The following is a 3,055-nucleotide window of genomic DNA, read 5'->3' on the forward strand; positions in this document are numbered from 1 at the left end:
ACATCATACAACAGTAAGTTAATAATCATTATAAACACATCATACAGCAACAAGTTAATAATCATTATAAACACATCATACAACAGTTAAGTTAATAATCATTAAAAACATATCATATAACAGTTAGTTAATATTCATTATAAACACATCATACAACAGTAAGTTAATAATCATTATAAACACATCATAGAACAGTAAGTTAATAATCATGAAAAACATATCATATAACAGTTAGTTAATATTCATTATAAACACATCATAGAACAGTAAGTTAACAATCATTATAAACACATCATACAACAGGAAGTTAATAATTGTTATAAACACATCATACAACAGTTAGTTAATAATCACTATAAACACATCATACAACAGTAAGTTAATAATCATTATAAACACATCATACAACAGTAAGTTAATAATCACTATAAACACATCATACAACAGTAAGTTAACAATCACTATAAACACATCATACAACAGTAAGTTAATAATCATTATAAACACATCATACAACAGTAAGTTAATAATCATTATAAACACATCATACAACAGTAAGTTAATAATCATTATAAACACATCATACAACAGTAAGTTAATAATCACTATAAACACATCATACAATAGTAAGTTAATAATCATTATAAACACATCATACAACAGTAAGTTAATAATAATTATAAACGTATCATACAACAGTAAGTTAATAATCATTATAAACACATCATACAACAGTAAGTTAATAATTGTTATAAACACATCATACAACAGAAAGTTAATAATCATTATAAACACATCATACAACAGTAAATTAATAATCATTATAAACACATCATACAACAGTAAGTTAATAATCACTATAAACACATCATACAACAGTAAGTTAATAATCATTATAAACACATCATATAACAGTAAGTTAATAATCACTATAAACACATCATACATCAATAAGTTAATAATCATTATAAACACATCATACAATAGTAAGTTAATAATCACTATAAACACATCATACAACAGAAAGTTAATAATCATTATAAACACATCATACAACAGTAAGTTAATAATCATTATAAACACATCATACAACAGTAAGTTAATAATCATTATAAACACATCATACAGCAACAAGTTAATAATCATTATAAACACATCATACAACAGTAAGTTAATAATCATTATAAACACATCATACAACAGTAAGTTAATAATCATTATAAACACATCATACAACAGTAAGTTAATAATCATTATAAACACATCATACAACAGTAAGTTAATAATCATTATAAACACATCATACAACAGTAAGTTAATAATCACTATAAACACATCATACAACAGTAAGTTAATAATCAGTATAAATACATCATACTACAGTATGTTAATAATCATTATAAACATATCATACAACAGTCATTTGAAAATGGCTATGCAACCAAATCAATAATGAAATAGATAACAAAGTCAATGATAAAATCAACAACAAAATCACTTACATGAAAATAAATAACAAGATAAACAACAGATTAGCAACACATGTAACCCTTTTTATCGGTAGAAGTCAAATTAAAGTTAATTTTCCAACTTTTATTACAAGTACAGAGTTTACCAACAACTCTCTAACTCTTTCTGCTTCTCTTTTTCGTCTCCCTCAAAACACAAAATACACGAGTATTTATATCACTTTCCAAGGACAAACAATTTCGATTGACTCTATCCACCTATGACAGTTAGAAGTAAACACATTCTTACTTAAACAGACAATACGGTGCCAGAACAATAGAACTGTCCATCCTTGTGCTAAAATTACAGGTACAGGGGTTATAAAATAGGAACTTTGCTGACAATTTGTTAATGAAGTAATAATGTCAATCATCGGTATCACTGCACGTGAGGTTATAAATACAACAGTTGCTTACAGAGCAATTACAAAGTAAGAGTTTCAATTTTCCGCATCTCCTCACATATAGATAGAGATGTCAAAACAACAATAAACCAAGTAATGGTACAGTGTAATGACCGATAATTGAGAAAAACAAAACAAACATCCCTGTACCTCGTTATCGGGTTACACAACAACAACAACAATAGTGGAGTCAATAGGAACAAAAGGCAACACAGGAAATAGAAACGTTTGAGCGGTTTCTGAAACAAAATCTAAATGCAATCTTTAAACTTTGGATCAAACTATTAAGCATACATACAGTTGTATGCACACAATCTGAATTTGTTTGAATAATTGGCTATTGAACCAATGAAGAAGCAAAGTAAGTTTTCATTGACTTTTGGAATATGATGCTCAAATATGATTGATTCCTATAATTAGACGAACTCTAAAACATATTATACTGTACCTATTGCAAGATGGCTTTGTAGTAATAGATGCCATGGTCCAAAGAGTGTAGGGAAGTGGATTACGCTACATTGCACAGTGTGGCATATAAATCAGTGACCGAATAAAACAACTATGATAGGACGGAAATACTCTATATATAGAGACACAAGATACTAGTGTTTCAGGTGTTACGTGATGTACGCAGCACGTGATATAAACTATTTCACAGTACTATACTGATTTAAAAATGATCGGAATTATACCGTGATTTATAAAACCTTAGACTGACCTCTCCTCATTTGCATTACTAGTTGAAACTGATGTCCATATACCAATCATTATCAATTAAGAAACGTTATTTGCGTGTACCTATACAAGCAACATATTGATAATGAAATAAAAATGATTTCAGAGGACAAGGCATTATATAAATATTTATATTAACAACTGGAACCAGGTAGAAAGGAACGTGCCTTGAATACATCTAAAAACAAATAGAGGTCGGTTGGTTGTATATTGTTTAACATCACACTCTAAAATGTTTTGACGCATATGGAGACGTCACCATTGCTGGTGAAGGGCTGCACAATTTATGCCTATGCTAAAGGCGCTTACGGCCGTTGAGCAGGGAGGGATCTTTATCAGGGAGGGTTCTTTATCAGGGAGACTTCTTTATCAGGGAGGGATCTTTATCAGGGAGGGTTCTTTATCAGG

General features: G+C 29.0%; 1 protein-coding gene across 2 annotated transcripts in view; it reads right to left on the reverse strand.

Annotated features, from left to right (window-relative positions):
• LOC125664478 (multiple epidermal growth factor-like domains protein 10) overlaps window positions 1-2,475 on the reverse strand; it is an 8,774-nt gene extending 6,299 nt beyond the window's left edge. Inside the window, exon 1 of one of the 2 annotated variants that reach the window (XM_048897257.2) lies at window positions 2,361-2,475. In XM_048897257.2, the coding sequence (XP_048753214.2) occupies window positions 2,361-2,395 (35 nt within the window). In that variant the 5' untranslated portion in view covers window positions 2,396-2,475. The remainder of the gene's footprint in view (window positions 1-2,360) is intronic. The other variant, XM_056150813.1, reaches the window with a different exon arrangement.
• Between the last annotated feature and the right edge of the window lie 580 nt (window positions 2,476-3,055).

Source organism: Ostrea edulis, chromosome 1 (genome assembly GCF_947568905.1).
Source record: "Ostrea edulis chromosome 1, xbOstEdul1.1, whole genome shotgun sequence".
Classification (NCBI taxonomy): Eukaryota; Metazoa; Mollusca; class Bivalvia; order Ostreida; family Ostreidae; genus Ostrea; species Ostrea edulis.